This window comes from Hipposideros armiger, unplaced genomic scaffold (genome assembly GCF_001890085.2).
Source record: "Hipposideros armiger isolate ML-2016 unplaced genomic scaffold, ASM189008v1 scaffold_465, whole genome shotgun sequence".
Lineage (NCBI taxonomy): Eukaryota > Metazoa > Chordata > Mammalia > Chiroptera > Hipposideridae > Hipposideros > Hipposideros armiger.
In genome coordinates this window covers 353945-373190 of record NW_017731815.1, presented here as the reverse complement: position 1 = coordinate 373190, position 19246 = coordinate 353945, and the positions used below count along the sequence as shown (strand labels likewise).

Below are 19246 nucleotides of genomic sequence, written 5' to 3'. Positions count from 1 at the left end.
CTTAGCTGTAGAGGGCAGTGTCACTGGCCCTCATATGTGGGATCCGAACCGGGGCCCTCTGGCATCCCAAGCGAGTTCTTAACCATTGCGCCACTCGGCCGGCCCTCTTTTTTTTTTTTATTCAAGGTCTTTGAACTATCTTAGTAAAATAGTCTTTACTAAATAGAATTCTTTTTTTCTACATTTATGGGAAAATATATGGGGAAAAAATTTTTTCTAGATATATGGGGGAAATTTTACTATGAAATATAAATTTGTGGTACATGTACAGCACAAAATATTCACAAGGGCTAAATGACAACTGTCACTTCAACATGTCAGCAGAGGAAAGAAAAGCTAGGAGGGCACTATCAAAGCTAAAAGAATGAATGTAACTCTTAGCCAGTTCATGCAATCCTATAAACTCATATAAACCTTTCATTTGCTGCCCTTCATGCTACCAATTCTGACGAAACTAAGACGCACAAGGTTGCTAACTTTAGGAGACAGAGGTACTCCAATTGGAAATTTTGATAACTGAGTCTAGACAATTTCAGCAAGAGAAATCGTTACAGAATCTACTATAAGTAAAGCCTTCCTTCCTCCCTCATGCTTTAGATTAAGGGTCCTACATTAATATCTTTCCAGTCAAGTAGCCTCTCATTTAATGGATCTGACTATGGAACACTTGGAAATCGTAAAAATCAGTACAAACCATACACCTGTGGAAAGCCAACTTCTCTAAGGTTTTCTACTATTAAGACAGAAGAGTGGCCTGCCTTTTCCTAATTTTTAAGAGGAGAAAGTATTTCAACAAAATTTTCTAAACTTAAAAGATTTCCCACAAACATTCTTAAGCATTTCACATTTATCAGCTTTGTCATCTCCTAGCAAATGACAAAATACAAGTAGAAAACAATCATTAACATAAAATAAACTTCACGGAAACAGTATACTTATGTGGAAACATGACAATAGCTGTGAGTTTACTACAATCACATGTTTCAACATATGTCTTGCTAGTTAGTTCCTAGTTCATATAATAATTTTAAAATATATCAATATCCCACAGCAGTTTGCAGGGCACCATGTGTTCCAGACACCCCATCTGCAGAACCCATTTGGGACTCAGTATGTTCTTGTCCAGGGCGGTGCAGGCTGGGACATTGTCCCCATGATTACACTCCTTCCTACAGACCCTTACTCAGTGCCTAGCCCACCATAAAGCTCAATAAGGTTCTGTCAAATTAATAAATCAGAGTTAAGAAGATTCATTCAAGCAGGTAGTCATCGTGCTCTCTTGCTAAACAGAGCTGAAGCTCTGAAACATTTATTACCCAAAAACTACTGTCAAAAAACAGCAGTCTTGACACAAAAATAATAAACGTACATGCATAAAATGCTATTAACAAAAGGAAGGTTTTTTTAAACTACAAGCTCACTGTGAGCAGCAGCATTCTCAAATGACACCCAATGTCCCTCACCTTTGAATAACCCTCTCCCATTCGAATGTGACTATGATGAGATATCACTCCCATGATTATGTTATGATACGGCAACTATCCTGGGTGGGCCTGACCTAGTCAGGAGAGCCCTTTCAAAGCAGGGAGGTTTCTCCAGCTAATCGTAAAAGAGAAATACAGATGTGACCTGGCTAGCCTGAAAGAAAACAAATATATTTCATGTCATGAACTGAAATGGGGGCCATATTGCACACAGTCTGCGGGGCAGCCTCTAAGAGCTGAGAGTGGTCACTGGCTGACAACTAGCAGGAAAACGAGGACCAAAGTCCTACAACCATGAGAAAGTAAGTTCTGCCAACAACTAGTGAGCCTGTAAGAGAATCCTGAGCTCTAGGTGAGAACCACCGCCACCCCCAACATCCTGATTTCAGGCCAGTGGGACCTAGGGCAGAGGAACCAGTTATGCCGTGCCTGAACACCTAATCTACAGAAACTGAGATAATAACCTCGTAAGTGTGTGGAAATGTGTTACACAGCACTAGAAAACTAATACACTCGCTTCACTGAAATCGCTTGAAGCACTCTGCCATTTGAGCAGAGTGCTCTTTGGAACATGTTGCAGATACCACTTTCTGAATTTGATACACTGTATCAGATCCATGAGAAAATAAGTAATGATTCTAACAACCACGATCAAGAAATGAATAAACACAGAGTTTTCTGCATGGTGTAGCTACATTAGCATTATAAAGCCCACAAAGAAGTTCTGCACATAATTAAATTTACACACAGTTAATGCTGGTTTATTCGCCTGAGGTTTATATGAATAATGCCAGTATCAGAACCTGCTTTGAGCTTGCAGCTTCATCCAGGAAAGTAATCTATACTTGAATTTTCCACATAGGGCAAACTGACTATTCTGGAAAAGTTTCAAGTTTCCAATCTATGGGACAGACAACTTAAACGTGATCTGGCCATCTCTGTTACCCATGACCACAACAGAAAGCAGAATCCAGGCCCTTCATAAAAACATAAAGAATCAGCCATGTTGACCTCAGGCATTGTCAGGCAATGCACCCTGCAGACCCAGAAGAGGACAGGGCAGGGTTTGTTCTAGAGAAGGATGCAGACAAAATGAAGTAAGATTGTGCTTATTTCCCCAGAAAGATGCAAATGCTGGCAGCTCATGGGATAAAATCATTGAAGGGCCCAGGGTACATGAAGAGAATAGTGAGCAGCCTGGAGTCCTAGCAATAAAAGAGAGCTCTAGAAGCCAGATTATACACTGGTGCTTGAATCCTCCTATCAACCTGTCAGCATTTGAAAGTAACATTTCCCCTCCCCTAATAAAATCTCTTTCTTCCCACAACAAAGTGCTTATGGTCAGAGAAGCAGAAAGTTTTGATGACAGATATAACCTCCTACTGTAAGGAAACTAGAGGGCAGAAGCATGATACATCAAATTGGAAAAAACTAATGGCAACCCATAACCTCAAAAAGGCAAGTTTTTCCAACCACCAATAATGGCCCTTTCACGTGCAGCCCTAGTGCCCAGATTTTGGTTATGTTCCAATGCTCCACTATAAAAAAAGAGGAATCCTTGGAAGGTGACCTGAGTCGAGTTCACAGGGCTAGAAGCACAAAACAGCTGCAAAATATCCTGCTGTTACCACAAAACTAGGGTCTTTTCCAAAATGTCAGGGACAATGCTAGGAGGGCAAAGGAATCCATCTATAGGGGCTCTTACTGGCTGAACTGTGATTTGAGCATCAAAAGGAAAATAAAATGGTTAAATGGAAAAAGTTGAGTTATTGAAAAAACATGCATCCATTATGATTTCAAGAGAGAAAAGTTAATATAAAGGGCAAATGGCAGTTATAATATAAAAGGAGGATGAGTATAATAGGCTATGGTTGGTTTTCACACACGGAAATGTGAGTGAGCCACATCTAAAAAGTAGGAACTGTATCAAGTATAGATAATTGATCAGGGCCTATGGAGACAGGGTCCAACCAGCATAAATGTAGAAAGATCAGCAACACAGGATGTTCCAGTGATGATAGATCAGGTCAATATAACACAATAAGAGACTAAAGGGTATGTGATGTCACCTAAGCCACATTTTACAAAGAAGATATCTGGTGGAGAGATACCAGATTGCAAAGAAAACTTATGTGAAACCACTGAGGAAGGCATTTTTTGGAAAGTTAAATTTTAATGACTACGTGAAATTTAACCCTGAAAAAGAAAACTCAACTGCTAACCAGTGACTCAGATCTGAATCACTTTGGAAAACGCCACCAAGACCCCAACAGTCCACATCTCATGTCCTACAACCCTGGCTATTCTAAGAAGGCATTGTTTTTCATATGGATTTGTAAACACTACACAACACCAAGCAGATTCAAAAAATATTATTACAGAAATCCCTGGCAGGGATCTCAATAAGTAACTCTATAGCCCTAGGAAGGTATAAAAAGAAATATGGAAACGATATTGAAATTATCTAAACCCACAGTGTTGGTGTTTTAAAACAGGATAAATACAAGTGTAATAACATAATTGGCAATAATCATATTTGTGCATGCTTTCTTTGTTTAAGGTATCTGAAATATGTTAAAATGATCACTCACTCTAAATTAGTATTTGAAATTAAGGGAATTCAATTGTCAGTAATCAATGCTTAAATAGATTGAGACAAATGGTTTTCAAAATGAAAAGCTTAAATAGATTGAGACAAATGGTTTTCAAAATTATATTTATTAGCTATATGTATTTGTAAGGACGTGGGCACTTGGCCAAGTACCAAGGCCACTAGCTGTGAATGTTCCAGGCACAGAAGCCACTTCGACATTCTGGACCCCATCAGCTTTCACTGTCCATTACACATACCTTGTCAGTAACCTCGACATAAGGCTCACCACGCCGTGCACTTCCTCCCACACAAAGCCACGGATACACTGCATTGTAATTTATTAAGAATTCACCTCCAGGGGCCGGCCGAGTGGCGCGATGGTTAAGAACTCGCTTGGGATGCCAGAGGGCCCCGGTTCGGATCCCACATATGAGGGCCAGTGACACTGCCCTCCACAGCTAAGATGCTGAACAACAGCTCGACCTGGAGCTGAGCTGCCGTGAGTCGCCTACGCCTTCGTAGGCTGCAGCCCCTGTGGCAGTGGGTTGCCATGGGCTACCGTGTGTAGCCAGCAGCCAGCGTGAGCGGCCAGCAGCCGCAGTGAGCGGCCGTCCAGAAGCCGGCGACTGATCTGCCTCGCCAGAGAAGAGCGCAATGATGGTGCCAACTTGGGCCAGTGAAGCAACATCCTCCACAACTAGATTGAAGAACAAAACGACAGCAACTTGTCTGTTCCCCTTCCCCCAATTCCCCAGCACTGTTCCCATCCCCCCAATTCCCCAATAAAAATCTTTAAAAAAAAAGAATTCACCTCCATGATTGTGCATTTAGTCTGTTCCAATATTTTGTATACCCTGGATTGTAATTATTTTTTGTCATAATTTCAACAAATTGATTGTCTCCTCCAAAGGACAAAAACTGTGTTTTCTATTCATTTTTTAGACCCCCCCAGAGTACCTTTTCCTTCAAATCTCTGCTTCTCTGGAAAAGGTTTTTTCACTAACTTATGGAAAGTAAAGGGTTTCCATTGGTTAAAGTGGTTTTCTCATATCATGGGGTTGGAAGAAGACACCCTTGGGACCCCAGCCCACATCCAATCACAGTAAAGAGCTGTGCTGTCAGTGCCGGCTGAAAACAACAGACATTCCAATATTAATAGGAGTTAAGAATATATTTTCTCTATGACTGCATTTTTTCACACTTCCTTGCTCCATTTAGAAACTAGGTGACAAAATTTACATACCCAGAGATGACTCTATTTATCGTGAAAACAGTTAAAAAGAAGAAATCATTATGAATACCAAAATAAACCCTAGTTCTCTTATTTTTGCCAGTAAAGTCAACAGAAGTTAGAATTTCAAATGAGGTTACAGATGCACCCACACATTTGGGGGTTCATCTGAATCAATTATTTTGGCTCACTCATTATTAATAGGGGTCTGTACACTAGCGGGCAGACTCAAAACTCAGTAAAAATTGCTAGAAATTCAAACAGTGTTGGAGGCTTCAAAAGTCACAGTTTGACCTCCAGTTTTAGCTTGGAGCTATGTAAGATCCAGACAACTGTCTACCATCCTCACAGCAGTGGGTTTGAGAGAGCACAACTTAATTCAGTTAAGGCTGGCATTCATTTCAAGTGAATTCATTCAGGCTGAAAATTGTCCCTTAGAATCAACCATTTTCTAGTGATGAGCATTTTACTGAATTCAGAGTGTGATCTTGTCTACTTCTTCACTCCACACTCTTCACGAAGGCAGACACCAGAAAACGAATTTGTTTGAAGGACTCTGAGGTGACCCACAGCAAATATGCATCATGCATTAGGCAGGAAGATCAGGCACGGTCTTCTGACATTCATAAAAGGAATACCCATCACAGGTCCAGGGCAAAACTGAAACAGGCAAAAAATCTTGACACTCAAACAACCTCTTACATTTGCTTTTCCCTTTGCCCATTACCCAATGAGGGCCTGGCAGCTTTCTTCTGCTCAATATCTTCTCTCTAAATCTGTTCCCAATAAAAAACCACCATCAGTCACTTGAAGCTTTTGAACACTTAGAGCATTACTTCTCCTAGAATTATTTGAACTTGAAGCAATATAGAATCAAAAATTTCACCCCTTATAAAACAAAAAATTTTTTTTTCAAGTATCAGGGGATAGGTAGGCAAGGCATTTGGGGTGGGGATTTCTAATGTCACTGGAATCATAACCCATGACAGCTGCCTTCATCTCTAACCTAAACCTGCAAGATCTAAAAGGATGCTGTCCTCTCTTTGCTTATAGTCTTCTTTTCTCTTCTATATGTGTGTGTGTGTGTGTGTGTGCGCGCACACACACACACACACACGGTTGTGGAGGTGGCAGTGTGAATGGCTATAAGGAGCAAAGACATACAATGTGTAGGCTGTGTATAGAGGAATATACACGTGAATGTGCTTTTACTTATAGCTATGTTTTATTAGAACCAAGACCTTGCCTAAAATCACTGGGAGAACATGAGCTAATACACAGGCAAGTCTGCTGCTCACATAAACCAGAAGTGACTAAGAACAAGCCACAAAAACTCTCTGGGTCTCAGTTTTCTCATCTGTAAAAGGAGACAGCTGGAGTAAACAGCTCTTAAGATCTTTTACAGCTCGACTGTTCGATTATAATGAACTAGGCAGCAGTTTACAGCTGGTAAATGGTTTTAAACAGATCGACTAGATAAGTCCAGACACATAAATTCACTTCTTTGTGCTTACTTATATTCCATTTCCCTTCAGGTTTCGAAAGGAGGCAGACAGGGTCACACCACGAATGCTTCCTCCCTTCCCTGACAGCTCCCGTCTCCGTGGGTTCCTTAACCCTAAGATCCTGGCACTGCTTCTCAGTGATGGAGTCCTGGGCCTCTTGGCCGAGGAATGATTTGTGAGCAGCATGGTGCGACAGTCACATTGTAGCACACTTGGCAACCTTGGTTCTGTCTACTGAATGCTAGTTGCTCCCCTATGTCACTGTCACTGTCACAACCAAAAATGCCCTCACAAGAACTGTGTCATTTTTAGATTGCACCTTATAATTTGTCACTTAAATATATGCCATCTGATATGCTTTCATATAAGCAACTGTAGAATTTTCCATGTGTTTGGTTTATTTTGCTGGGGTGGGAGAAAGTCTTCGTTCCGCTCTGTTTCTCATGCTTTCCTTATATTTCTATGACAAGACTGTAAATGCCTTGAGCAGAGAAACCATAACTTCCATGTCTTTAAGGTCCCCAAAGCCCAAAAGGCAGCATGAAATGGGTGTTCTGTTAATTTTTACTCAAAAATGGATCGGTTTTTCTTATGATAAGCCTTCCCCTTTAACTACAGACAGTCCATTTAAAAAATGAGTTCTAAGAAAACAACATAACAATGAGGCACCTTCTGAGCCTAGGTCTTTTCCAGTCAATGAAAAGGCTTTCACCAGCTGTTCCCACTCACCATAATTCAATGTCTATTATTGTGATTTCATTTTAAAATGCTTATTTTTCTCCTGACTGGTTTCTTCGCGGTCTGACCCAATTTCATTTAAACCCTGACTCCATGGCTCATGGACACAGTTGAATGGAGAACTCTTGGGGACACAGCGTTCCTTACTCCGCGCCAGTGACTGTAGTCTGTTGCCGCGCTTACGAGGCTCAGCGATTACCCCACCAACAGGCTTGACAACTGTTTTTGCCAATTCTTCTATGAAATATTTAGGTGGTCTTCCCAGCAGCTTAAACTTTCAATATATATTGTTAAAATAATTTCACTTAGTTGCTTTCCTTCTGTTATAATTATGTACTTGATTTAGATATAAAAGATATAGTTTTACTCATAGGCTCACATAGATCATACATATATTTACTGACCTCTAGGTTCTTTATTACATCTAAGTCATAATAACTTGAACATAAAGTTTAATGAATGTTCATAGGAAAAGTAGAAATACTGTCTCTATTGTTAGTGGTGGCCTACTTATGAGGTGTAATCAAACAATATGGTGAAAGTTTAAATTTAAAAAATTTATTACAGTAAAAGACACATTGCCACTAACCTCCCTCAAAATACTCCCCCTCACTTCAAACACACTTTTCCCATCATTCTTGCCATTTTCTGAAGCAGTTCTAGAAGTGCTCTTTCGTGAGTGTCTTTAGATGCACTGTCATGGCTGCCTCGATGTCCTGAATCATTTTGACTTTGGGGAAGAGCCAGAAGTCACACAGACCCAGATCCGGTGAATGAGGTGGATGAGGACACACTGTAATGTTTTTATTGGACAGAAATCACCACATACCATAAGCGATGTGTGATACTGAGAGTTGTCATGATGGAGGATGAAACCATTTGCCCATTTCATGTTAATGCGTTGTTTGTGATCCATGATTTACGGCACACTTTAAAATACACCTTCTCGGGCCGGCCGAGTGGCTCAGTTGGTTAAGAGCTTGCCCAAGAGTTTGAGCTCTGAGCAACAGCGGTTCGAGTCCAGCCCGAGCTGATCAGCCGCTGAGCTGCCAACAGGTAACAGGATGGCTCAGATAAAAAAAACAAAATAAACACCTTCTCTCAACTGTAGCTCATACCCTACTGACTGCACCAAACAAGTATAAAATTGTCACACACTGTTACTAAGGTTCAATGCACCACTTCCTGTATTGAAGATCCCTGCCTTTCTGTTGGATGGAACTCGGCAGCAGCACTCACCGTATTTTGTGATCACAATGGAAAGGCTCCATGTCACACATCACTTCTGGTATATGGCAATTTCTGTCAAATAAAAATATTACGGGGCCGGCTGAGTGGCGCATTGGTTAAGAGTTGGCTTGGGATGTTAGCTCTGAGCAGCAGGGCCCCGGTTCGGATCCCACATTAGGGCCAGTGACGCTGCGCCCTCTACAGCTAAGATGGTGAACAACAGTTCGACCTGGAGCTGGGCTGCCATGAGTCACTGGCTACGGCGTAGGCTGCAGCCCCTGTGGCAGTGGGCTGCCATAAGCTACCGTGAGTGTCTGGCAGCCAACGTGAGCGGCCAGCAGCCAGTGTGAGCTGCCAAGAGCCGCCATGAGCGGCCGTCCACGGCCCGGCAACCGATCTGCCTCATCCGGGAAGAACGCAATGACAATACCAACATGGGCCAGTGAAGCGACGTCCTCCACAACTAGACTGAAGAACAAAAGGACAGCAACTTGTCTGTTCCCCTTCCCTGAATCCCCAATGCTGTTGCCCTCCCCCAATTCTTCCCCTGAAAAAAAAAAAAAAAAAAAACATTACGGTGTGTCCTCATCCACCTCATTCACCGGATCTGGCACTGTGTGACTTCTGGCTCTTCCCCAAAGTCAAAATGACCATGACAGGTAAAAGTTTTGAATCAATTCAGGACATCGAGGCAGCATGACAGCGCAACTAAAGACACTCAGGAAAGAGGACTTTCAGAACTGCTTCAGAAAGTGGCAAGAACGATGGGATGTGTGTTTGAAGCGAGGAAGAGTATTTTGAGGGGGATTAATGGCAATGTGTCTTTTACTAGAATATATTTTTTTAAATTTAAACACCATATTTTTTTATCACACCTCATAGGTTTTTCAGAATGTAGTTATCTTTGGGGATCAGGATTTCATCTGGAATATTGTCTAAGCCCTTGCTGCTTACAGACCAGGAAGCACTGTATGTAACATTACTTCCTGCATAGAAATGTCAGGATTTATAAGTTTATAATACTGAAACATTGTTTTGCCACAGGCCACCATATCTATGAAAAAAATTACCATAAAATTGTTCTAAGGAGAATTGAATCCAGAATCTTGCTTTGCTCTTTACCAGTTTATTTGGTAACTTAAAAAAAAAAATTACAAGGAAGTCACTTCAAGTTCCAGAAACGAGATTTGAAAAGGAACTTAACATTTGCAAAGAGTACCATGTATTGTATCCTAATACAGATCCTCCCTGGAAGAAAAAAAAAAAGCCCTTTGCCTACATGGCATAATTAAACACGTCCCACCCCAGACTGGACAAAGGACATGAACCCCTATTCCCAAACAGAAGGACATGGCAAGTCGTGGAAACCCGGGTCAATGTCTCCACAAAAAGCGTATTAACTATTCCAAAAAGGTCAAGGGGAGAAAGACTATGTGAATTTTCTGACTCCCACCCCTCATCCATAATTATATGCTGGTTAAAACTCCATTGTGGGAAAAAGACAAGGTCAGGAGTGTAGCATTCACATCATATGGCCAAATGAATATCTAGTGGGAGAGGTGACATTAGAAGTGACTCTCTACTGCCTCCCCCCACACATTTATAGCCAGAGGCCTTGGAAGTGGGGCACATGAAATGAGAATTCCCATGCCCAACAGGAGAGAGACTCTTGTTGAGATTCCACAAAGCTAAAGCCTATTCCAATGTACAAAACTCCCAGAGCTGCCGTGGGAAGTGCAATATCCATTCTCAACATAGCAGAAGAATCAGCTACACCAAGTGGCTCACACTGCATGGCCAATTAGTTTCTTCATCAAGACACTCTTCCTTTAAAGCGTTTATTCTAGGGAGAGAAAAAAAGTCTCCTGCTGCAAATAAAAACTTCTCCCCGCCCCCCTCACAGAGTTTACAGGTTTAAATATAGATTTTCTTTTTTTCGGTTTTGTCTTGGATCCAACCTGAGATGAGGAAATCAGCGTCTTTTCAGAAGACCCGTCACCCTGTAGAGGAGATGTGCTATAACCTGGCAAGGGGACTGACTAATATGAACTATAGCCATTTTAAAACAACTACCACATCAGAAGCACTAATAACCAATAAACAGATCAGGCTGAACTCAGATCCATAATAGTCTGAAATCAATAATGTGGTCCTGGATGCTTTCTACCTGTACACATATGCTTAGTGTTTGAGGGGTTTTTTGTTGTTTTTTAACATCATGAGAACCTGAGATGCTGTCATTTGTCTCAAAGGCTGTGCACACAACAGTCTCAGGTGCCTTCTGAATTCTGTTTTGTTTTTCTTCTGAGTTTCACTGCACCACCCAGAGCTCCTTTGTACTAAACCAGGCTAGTTGTTCCTTCATGTTTATACCGTTCAAATATCTGTAGCTCGCTCTCCTCTCCCTCATGTAAGATAAAGCATCCAGAGGGCATAATAACATTAAAACTGGAAACCGAAAAGACACTACTGGAGGTACTGACTGATCCATTAGGACCTGAATTTCTTTCCCCTGGTAACCGTATGAACAGCGTTTAAAAGTAAATATTATAAATATTTCTAAATTCCGTCCATGAAGGAGAAATAAAATTGTGTACTATCTTCCTACTCTGAAACAGATGGCTATATAAATCAATACAAGTCACATCACCTCACCTACAATAAGCACCTTTTTAATAAAATGTAAATGCATTATTAATGTTTGAATAATAATGTAGTGACTAATATCAAGAATGATGTTACAGAGTTTAAAAGTTTAATGTTTTTATTCTAATAAAATAAATCTAGATGCAAACCCCACACCACAGAATTCAGAAAAATATAGGGCATCACTCAACATAGGATTGACTTTTGAAGCTCCTAAATTTTTCAGAGAATCATATATGGGTCACTAACCACACAGAGCTTATGAAGAGAAACACAGGGAACAATGAACCTTTGGGGAGAAAATAGAAGGCAGCATTCAATGCAGCTTTCACAATTGGTCCATCTATTGTAAAGAGCTGAAATTTCAGCAGTACATTTGACAGCAGTCCATTAATAATAGTCTAACTGATTTCATGAGGACTGGTTCTGTAAACGTTTCCTATGACTGAGACAAGTCGATAGTGAATCCTGAGATATTCAAGGTGAATAGAGCAAAGCAGTGGGATACACATATCCTGCTGCTTGTCTGCCACCTGAAAACAACCCCAGGTGCTTCCAGGAGCATTTCACTGTCATCTTTGTATTTTTAGTGAGATCTCATTTAGCTGAGGAACAAGACTCTGGGGCAAACTTGCATCAGCTGGGCAGAAGAGGAAGTCTATAGAACATACATATACCCTTCTGAAACATGCCAGATGATAAACAGAATACTGGATCATTCTTTCACATCTTCCTTTTATCCAAGCAAACCCAATTAACATAAAGAAATTGTCATCTATGTGCAATAATCAAGCAAACTGGAGATGGATCTTGGGCAAAATATGCAAGTTGATAGAAAAGAAAGGTGGAAATTAAGGATTTCTGTCTGACGATGACAATGATAACGATGTCTATTATTGAGCTCTTATTATGTCACAATTACTATGAAAAATAGTTTATAAGTATTTTCTCAATTAATCTCTCCAACAACCCCATGAGGTACTATGATTACCCCAGTTTTACAGATTGAGGCACAGAAGAATTAAGTAGCATGTCCAAGGCCACGCAGAGAATAAGCAGAGGAAACGGGATTCGTTCCAGGGTCCTAACTACAAAGCCCTACCTCTCGACCAATGGTTGTTTTTCCTACATGTCCCCTGGGACTTCCATCCCAAGAAAAATCAACTAAGGGCAGACCTGATCTGCAACATTTCTCTGATTCTCTCTTCTCCTAATAAAACAGAGGGAGGGAGGGGGAGGGGGAGGGGGAGGGAGAGGGAGAGGGAGAGGGAGAGGAAGGAAGGAAGGAAGAGGCAAGCTGAGCAAAACAAATGCTCTGGTTTAAGGTTTCCTCTTCTCCCCGCAACTTCCATCACCCAGTTCAACACACTCGTGACTAATCTGATTCTGCCTCACATGAAGTCAGGTCTGAACAGCAAATTACGGGGGCAGAAAGTATAAGGTTCACTAAATAGGACAGGCTGATTGGGACGATGGGGTGGCTCAGGCATTAGCACTGCCATGTGGAACCTTCCTCCTCCATATATGTTTGTCTTTCCTGAATAGTATGTTAAAGGCATGGCTACAACCTGCTGACTGATCCAGTCTAAGAATCATCAAACCAGTTGATGGCAGATAAATGGACAACTCTGGAGGCCTTAACCTGGCTTTCTGAAAAGGATCCTCTGTCAGAAAAGCCACCTGGATTGAAGAGAAGCAGTATCAGGAAGAAATTTGAGACAGAGAATGCTATAAGATGAAGCCAGGCTTACCTCATCCAATGGAAAACTGCTTAATATGCCATCAAGCTTACACAATCTCTCCTTCCTCTCTAACTCAGAGGATACCTGGGGTTTTCCGATTGAGTGTCCACTGAAAACAGCAGGGGGGAGTGAAAGGCGCCTTGCAGTGGGCATCAGGACAGTGAGTAGTCTCACTCTTCCAGGGGTGAATGAATGATGATGAGCCAATGAGATAATACAACTTCTGACATACCTGCCAGTTCGAAGAGTCTCCGATTCAGTAAGAAAACCTCAACATGATCAGTGGTTGCTTATGAAATTAGACAGAGTAGGGGATCAGAAACAGATTGGGTGCAATTCGAATATTAACAATGACAAGAGCCACAGTCCTGCCTTCCACTGAGTATTTCGGCTGACTGCTGTTCTCTACCAGCAAAGAACTGACATGAAAATCTAAGTAGCCCAACACCGTGCTCAATCACCAGGGCAGGTAAAGCATCCAAACGTCATGTATCCATAGATCGTCCCCTCAGTGCATTTCTAGTCCTCATTCTTTGCCCCTGTCAACTGGCTTTTGTTTTCAGTATCTCTAAATGATCTATTATGATGTCCATATGGGAACTTGATTTCGTGAAGTCATACAAGGGAGGAAAATTGCCACCTTTCCCATATGAAAACCAAAGAATGCATTAAAAAGGAATGAAATTCTGACACTTACTACAGCATGAATAAATCTTAAAAACATGTTAAGTGAAATAAACCAAACACACAAGGACAAATACAGTGTGATTTCACTTGATATGATATGAGGTACCTTGAACAGGCAAATTCACAGACACAAGAAAGTAGGTTCAAGGTTACCAGGAGCTGGGGAGGAGGGAGAATAAGCAGTCATTATTTAATGGGCAGAGTTTCTGTTTGGGATGAAGAAAAAGTTTAGAAATGGATAGTGCTAGTAAAACATTGTGATATACTTACATATACACTTAAAAATGGCTAAAATGGTAAATTTTGTGTTATGCATATTTTATGTTGATAAAAAAAATGGGGAAAAAAATCAAAGCACACAGTATGTTTCACAAGTGACCAAAATGAAAAAAAAAAGTGCCCCAAAATTTCTCCTTAAAATCTTTTTTTAAAAAAAGTAGACTGGGGCCGGCCAAGTGGCGCGATGATTAAGAACTGGCTTGGGACGCCAGAGGGCCCCGGTTCGGATCCCACATGTGAGGGCCAGTGACACTGCCCTCCACAGCTAAGATGCTGAACAACAGCTCAACCTGGAGCTGGGCTGCCCTGAGTCGCTGGCGACGGCATAGGCTGCAGCCCCTGTGGCAGTGGGTTGCCATGGGCTACCGTGTGTAGCCAGCAGCCAGCGTGAGCGGCCAGCAGCCGCTGTGAGCAGCTGTCCAGAAGCTGGCGACTCATCTGCCTCGCCTGGGAAGAGCGCAATGATGGTGCCAACTTGGGCCAATGAAGCAACGTCCTCCACAACTAGACTGAAGAACAAAACGACAGCAACTTGTCTGTTCCCCTTCCCCCAATTCCCCAGCGCTGTTCCCATCCCCCCAATTCCCCAATAAAAATCTTAAAAAAAGAAGTAGACTGCAAGTTCCTTGAGGACAGGGACCAAATCTGTTTTACTTACTGATATACAGTAGTTACAGTATTGCACATTAAATGCTTCATAAATGTTTAATAAATAAATGATTAAAAGAAAATAGGCCAAGGATTCTCCTACAAAGGAAATATAACATTCAAAAAGCTCTAAATTTAATTATTCATGAGAAAGTATAATGGAGCAAATTCCAGAGAAAAATACCAATGCTACTATATCTAAGCTGCTCCGGTTCAGGAGAAGGAGTGCATGTGTTTCATCTGCACTGTGTCCTACAATTTCTTACACATAGACGATGGCTAACAAATGTTTGCAGAATGCGGAATAAAAACATGCATGACTGTAAAACCAATGTCATATTACTGCTCTTCTCTTTATTCCCCGTTTTAAAACTTACTCACTTTTTTCAAATGTACAATTCCTTCCGTCACAGGGGGGAAAAAAACAACAAACCAGCCTAGTAGCTTTCACAGAGGGAAGGTAAAAACATAAATAACTAGAATACGTTATTCTCAGAAAAAAAGAAACAGTAAACACAGGGCTATCTTCTGAATACAAAGTTTTTTAAAAAAAGAACAAGTGAAGTATGGAAAGGAATAAGTATATAGTCCATCTTGACTTTTTAGACCATAACAAAAAATATCATAATAGAAAAAAATTGAACTCTCTTTGGAAGAATATTGAAATATTCATTCCCAAAACTCACTGTCCAACCTTTACAATGAACAGTTTGAGTGAATACAGAAGCATAGTTAAGGCTCCCCCCGCCCTCCCGCAATTCTATAGTGAATCCTAACACAGTATCAATATTTTTCTCAATTAGCCTATCAAGTAATCAGGAGCCCTTTCTTAAAAATACCTATGTCACAAAATTATACACAAGTTGCTTATGGCCAACATACTATAGCAAGTTACTGGTGGTGGTCTCAAGTAATATTCACTGCCTACATCATCTACATTTTACTTGAATTATTGAGTTCAAGCACACCTAAGTTGGGTATTTTTAAAGCAAAGATCCAAACGCTGACATCCTTAACATTCAGCACCTATGTCATAGATGGATCCTTAAGAATTCACTAGGACCCTGCAATGTGGTAGCCTCACTTTGAACAATATTAAAGCATGCCCTTCAACTCCAACCCAGCCCCACGGCTCATGCTGTGTGTCAATTAACAAAGGAAACAGGAATTCAACCTCTGTAGTATCCAGGTTTACATTTCTGTCTCTTGATTGTTATCTTCTTCACGGGCAGATAAGCATCATTTTGGAGTAGCCTGCCTGCTGCCCAGCTCCTTCGTGCATGCAGGGGCTCTCCATTTGCATCCAAAATGCTAATGGTCCACTATCAGAGCCAGCGCTTCAAACAGAACTGCACGAAGGCTCAGCCCTTCCATACACGAAAAAGCATAACCACTCCAGGTGTAATGATGCAAAATACCAGCACACTGACCTCTCTGCCAGGCAGCACACACTTAAAGCAGGTGTGTTTCCGTGCTCCAGAAAGGGAGGGGGTGAACTGAGCAGGGAGGAAGCCTCAGATCCCCAGTATAGCAGAGATGTTTATTTCACTCAGCTCCAACCCAGCTAATGCATGGACATCAGTTTACCCAAAGGAAAAGAAGTGGTCTCCTGTCCTTCCCTGGCTAGACTCAGAGGGCATGCAGCCAAGCCCGGCCAGGAAAAACAATCTGTAAAATCTCTTTAAGCTGTAATAAATGAGTTTCAGGAGACATAAGACTCAGCTATGGCAAAGAAAAACAGCCACTAAACCTTTTCCTCATTTTATCATTGCTGCTGGTGTTTACAAACTAGCAGCAGGAGCCTCGGGAGACTCAAGGGACTCTCCCATGAGTAACCTCCTATCATGTCCCTAATGGAAATGCCCCCTTTATCAATCTGTGATGTTTTGGGCAGTTAAATGCAAGGAGATGAGTAAAATGACATGCATAAAAGGAATCCTTTGCAAGTTGTAAATGAGTGAGTCAGGATTCAGACTTGCCGAGATGCTCCGAATTAAAACCCTGGCTCTAATTTTAAGCATGCTCCGTCTTACCGTTTTGCTGTTGTCTCTCCCAGGCTCGATTCACCTGGAACTCTTTAACATGTCTCTGGCAATGTGTTTGCACCAGGCCAGGCTCATCCAGCAACTGAATTCACATCTTTCTGCACTAGCAAGCTGAAATGGTACGGCCGTACTACAACCAAGAAAGGGGGAAGCAGAAGCAGGGAAAAAAAAAAAAAAAAGAAAACCCAACACAGAAATCACCCCAGAGAAGCTAACCTCAGTGGAATAAGACCAAAAATGGTTCAGAAGAACACAAAAGACATGCTAACATTCAGTATCAACAGCTTTAACAGTTCGATTTTTTTCCCCAAAAAAATCTCTTTTTTTTTCCCAAACACGATGGACTTGCCTGTGGAGTTCCCAGGAAGGCAGAGTAACCGGGCTCTGCAGCAGCATTGCAGCCAAAGTAACTGTGCATATGCTGTCCAAGCAATTCACAACACACTGTCTCTTTAGAAAGATATTGATTTGCAATGCAGGGCTGCTTCAAAACAACACAGAATTGGAGCCAAACGGCTAATGGAGATTGCATGGAAGGAAAAACATTTAATCAAGGGGATGCACCTCATCATGCTCAATTCAATTTTTTAAAAGCACTGGAGGAAGCCAGTAAGTGTCTTGAGTGACAACCCCATTAAACAATAATCTGAGGTCCTATAGAAGGCCAAGTTTAGGCTACCATCAGTCATGCTGCAAAAGCCACTAAAATGATTTATTGTGTCTATGTGCATAAATTTTCATACACAAATAGGGCATAATGAGAACTCTAAAATAATAATGCACCAAATAGGTGAGGTTAAAAAAATGCACAGGTGTAGCATTTATAGACTAAAGTGATAAAATAGATAATCATGAGCCTGCAGAATTCTTGGTGGGGTTAGAGCTCATACCATTCTCAAAAGTAAAACCCCACCACAAACCAGATCTCACAAACCTCAGGCTAATTGTGTCAAGTCATGCCACATGGTGCTGGGTAGCAAGGAAGGATGCCAAACTGCTACTCTCATAGCGACCCCTACAGGGAGAGTGGTTCGTCTACAATTGTTTAAACTATTTCCTGTCCTCAGAAAACAGAACCACAAAGGGACATGAATTAGATTAAGACACAAGGAAACTAAGAAATACATCAGGCAGGAAATTTAAAAAGTCAGGCATGAAATCTGACCTCATAGATATTCACGTAAATTAAAGTACAAGAGGAGGTAACTACTCTGTCAATGATGAGCCGCCACTATTGCCATAGCTCCCAGGACTGGGTGCAGCTTATCATCAGAAAGCTCAGGGAAAAGCATTTTCCTTCACATTCTAATGGGTTTAAAGAAATCACCACCCCTTCCCCAATTTGCAAACCATCTTCACCTTCATTGTTTTAAATGACACTGTGGAGATATTGAATGTTATTTTTCTCTTCAACATAAAAGCTCATTCAAAAATTTTACGAAAAGTTCTTCAAACACAAATATTATTTCCTTCCTTCTTCAGCAAAGCCGAGAGAAAGCTATCTCCTTAATATCTGAAAACTACTGAGTTATATGAACATCATTTCTGCATAGCAAAGTTCATTTCAACAAGTCTTTCAACAATCTGAGGTTTTGTTTGTAACTGCTCAACCCTGTAGCCCACAAAGACTCTCCTTTTCCAGAACCAATAGCATTTATTTGAATATTTTAGGATTTAATCACATGCTGCCTCATAAAACTCTTTTGTATTATTGGCATTTTCCCCATTTTAAGGCCGTTGAGGAACAAACGGTATCAATGCATCTTTTTTTTATTCCCCACAGTACACAACACAACGCTAGGCATCTAGAAAATATTAAATAAATATTTAACAGGTTAATGAATTTCCCAACTCCATGTTTTAGGGCTTAGATAATCTCCTGTCCCCTGTCATTCCATGTTCCCTGGAAATAACACATTAGAAGTGTTATCTTTAGTCACTGCATCTAAATAGTTCCTGTATCTTTTTTCTACAGAATTGGTGGATAAAGGTGTGTACAGTGTTCTTATTCACTAAGCTATCCTGTACAAAAACCAGAAAACTTAACACAACACAGTTTCTCTTTTATTCGTTCAATAAGCATGTACTCATGTGCCTAGCAAGGCAAACAGCCACGTTCTCTGCATTCCAGGAATCCAATGAGTGGTTAAAAATAAAGGAAGTGATTACCATACACTGCAATGAGTGTTGTGAGAGCACTTAGTTGGGTACCAATGCTCCATGAGTGGTTCACAGTCGACTTCGCTGAGGAGGCAGCGTACAGCGGAGGCTTCCAGGCTCTGTCCTGGGGGAATGGGCACTTCAGGAACAGCAGGCACGACTGAAGGGCCAGAGCCCGAAACCAGAAGCTGTCTGAGGAAACCACCGAGAGGCACCCACAGTGCTGGCAGTTGTGAAAGCTGAGGGAAGTGGCCCAGG

At 41.3% G+C, this 19246-nt stretch overlaps 1 protein-coding gene across 1 annotated transcript in view; it reads right to left on the bottom strand.

Annotated features, from left to right (window-relative positions):
- CDK14 (cyclin dependent kinase 14) overlaps window positions 1-17261 on the bottom strand; it is a 504392-nt gene extending 487131 nt beyond the window's left edge. The window contains exon 1 of the mRNA XM_019666203.1: window positions 17178-17261. Coding sequence (XP_019521748.1) covers window positions 17178-17246 — 69 coding nt within the window. The 5' untranslated portion in view covers window positions 17247-17261. The remainder of the gene's footprint in view (window positions 1-17177) is intronic.
- Window positions 17262-19246: the final 1985 nt, after the last annotated feature.